General features: G+C 43.8%; 1 protein-coding gene across 1 annotated transcript; it reads right to left on the reverse strand.

Moving 5' to 3' along the window:
* Positions 1-264: 264 nt before the first annotated feature.
* LOC144716757 (uncharacterized) lies at positions 265-1,429 on the reverse strand. Its single transcript, XM_078592000.1, has 3 exons — positions 1,193-1,429; positions 946-1,067; positions 265-441 (listed from the first exon to the last, which is right to left on the reverse strand). The coding sequence occupies exons 1-3, from the start codon at positions 1,357-1,359 to the stop codon at positions 416-418; spliced, it is 315 nt and encodes a 104-aa protein (XP_078448126.1). The 5' UTR covers positions 1,360-1,429; the 3' UTR covers positions 265-415.
* Positions 1,430-1,996: the final 567 nt, after the last annotated feature.

Here is a 1,996-nt window from a genome sequence, read left to right on the forward strand (position 1 = left end):
ACAAGGTTATTGATTATGGGATATGTATCTCTCTCTCCACATGGCCAGATGAGATTTCACATACCTATTAATTAAGAGAGAGACATGTGCTCCAAAGGGTTAGAAGCCAGACTGACGTAGAAAACAAAGGAAAATTCCACGGCCATAGTCGTACTTTGCGCCCAGACTCTTCGTATTATCTTCTTAGCATAGCAAAAATAAAATTCAAACTAGATTGGAATAAATTCGACTGAAGGGTATGAACCTTTGATGGTAACAAATAAGTTAAACTTGAAACGACAAGAAAAAAATATCATTTCTATTTGAAGAATAGATTTTTCTGTCTGATGAAACTCTTAATCGAGATAATGAACACATCACAAAATTCGATCTTTGATTTTTGCAAAGAAATCACTTCTGCCTGTGCGCCTCTGAGTCACCTCGGACCTGCAACGCCAACCTCTGAAGAAAAAAACAGGAGATGTCATTGCGTAATTAAAACCATTAACCAAAACAGTAATTAAAATTAAGACGGCGTGGAAATGATTCTTACACCAAACAAAGAGCTAATGAGCAAACAGGTTTATGATCCTTAGAAAAAACGGAACATTTCAAGCTCTAATGCATCGCATCAAACTGAAGTTGGATCATATCAAATTTGCAGCATTGGTAGCCTCATCATCCCGAATCCCCAGTGAAATCATTGCCCAAAAAAAACCACAATGAGAAAGCATACATACTACACATGTTCATACCGATTACGCAAAGATAAAATGACAAATCGTTGGGAAATTTCCAGTTCATGGAACTTCCATAAGGCATTTGAATGAATCTCGCGAAGAAGACGCGGATTCAGAGAAAAAAGAAAAGGAAGACGAAGCTACTCACGAGAGGAACAGAGCGGAAATACTGATATGCGAGGCGAACAACGGCATTAGAGGCCGGGATAGGCACGGCAGATCGTACCCCGTGCGAACGCTCTTGATTCCTGGGACGTCGCGCTCAAGCAAGATGTCAACTTCGCAGCTGCTACAGCGCTGTGCAGAGGGAAAAGGGACATCAAAGCGGATCCCAATTCGGGGGGGCACCTGGAGAAACAAGGAATCAAAATTGTTTGAAGAACAAGGCAATTAGGTAAGAATGAAGCAGAAAATTCAACAAATTAAGGGAAAAAAAAGTGTGAGAGGCCGATTGATGAGCGCGGGAGAGTAACCTGGTCAAGAACAGGGGGCGCCGATTGGGGGAGGACGATACTGAAGGAGAAAATCCGGATTGAGAGGGTTCTCGGCGTGGCAGCTCCGCCGCGATCCGTGTTTTGATGCGTGAACGTAGCGAAGACAGCGATGCGCGGTTGACGGACCTCGCGCAAGTCGACGCCATGGCAGCAGCGCCGAGTTTCTGACTTCTTAGCCGCTTTCCTGCCTCTCACAGTGAGTTTTAGGTCATCTCTCTCTCTCTCTGATATATCTATCTTTCTCTCTCTCTCACTTACTTCTATCTGTCTCTGAACTTACTTAATCTCTCCCTCTCTGATATTCATAAATCTCTCTCCGTGATATACATCTCTATATGTCTCTGATTTACTTATCTATCCCTCTCTAATATACATATATCTTTGTCTCTGACACACATATGTATCTGATATACATCTCTCTCTCTCATATAACTATATATATCTCTCTCTCTGATATACCTACTATATCTCTCTTTATGATATACCTCTCTCCATATATGTCTGATTTACTTATCTCTCCATCTCCGATATGCATATATCTTTGTCTTTGTGTAAGGCCCCAAAGTATGTGGCATTCCACCATAGAGGCCTGCGTGCTAACTGTGACATCAGTGTGAACTACTACGAACACGCACTGCAGGTGGTGACGCCCGAGCTTGATCTTTTAGGCCATCGCCCGTAATGGTGTGCATGCCCGTTGGCGCTCAAGCACGGCAGATTAGGGGAGGCCCGCGAGTGCTGGGTGCGTGAGCCAGAGCCGCCCACAGCGCGTGTGCGCTCCAA

This window comes from Wolffia australiana, chromosome 2 (assembly GCF_029677425.1).
Source record: "Wolffia australiana isolate 7733 chromosome 2, ASM2967742v1".
Lineage (NCBI taxonomy): Eukaryota > Viridiplantae > Streptophyta > Magnoliopsida > Alismatales > Araceae > Wolffia > Wolffia australiana.

Excerpts from the sequence above, each read along its gene's own strand:
- LOC144716757 (XM_078592000.1), bottom strand. The coding sequence starts at position 1,359 with ATGGCGTCGACTTGCGCGAGGTCCGTCAACCGCGCATCGCTGTCTTCG. Across the intron at positions 1,068-1,192 it reads CGCCCCCTGTTCTTGACCAG|GTGCCCCCCCGAATTGGGAT; the intron begins GTTACTCTCCCG and ends TTGTTTCTCCAG. Across the intron at positions 442-945 it reads ATCAAGAGCGTTCGCACGGG|AGGTTGGCGTTGCAGGTCCG; the intron begins GTACGATCTGCC and ends TTTTTTCTTCAG.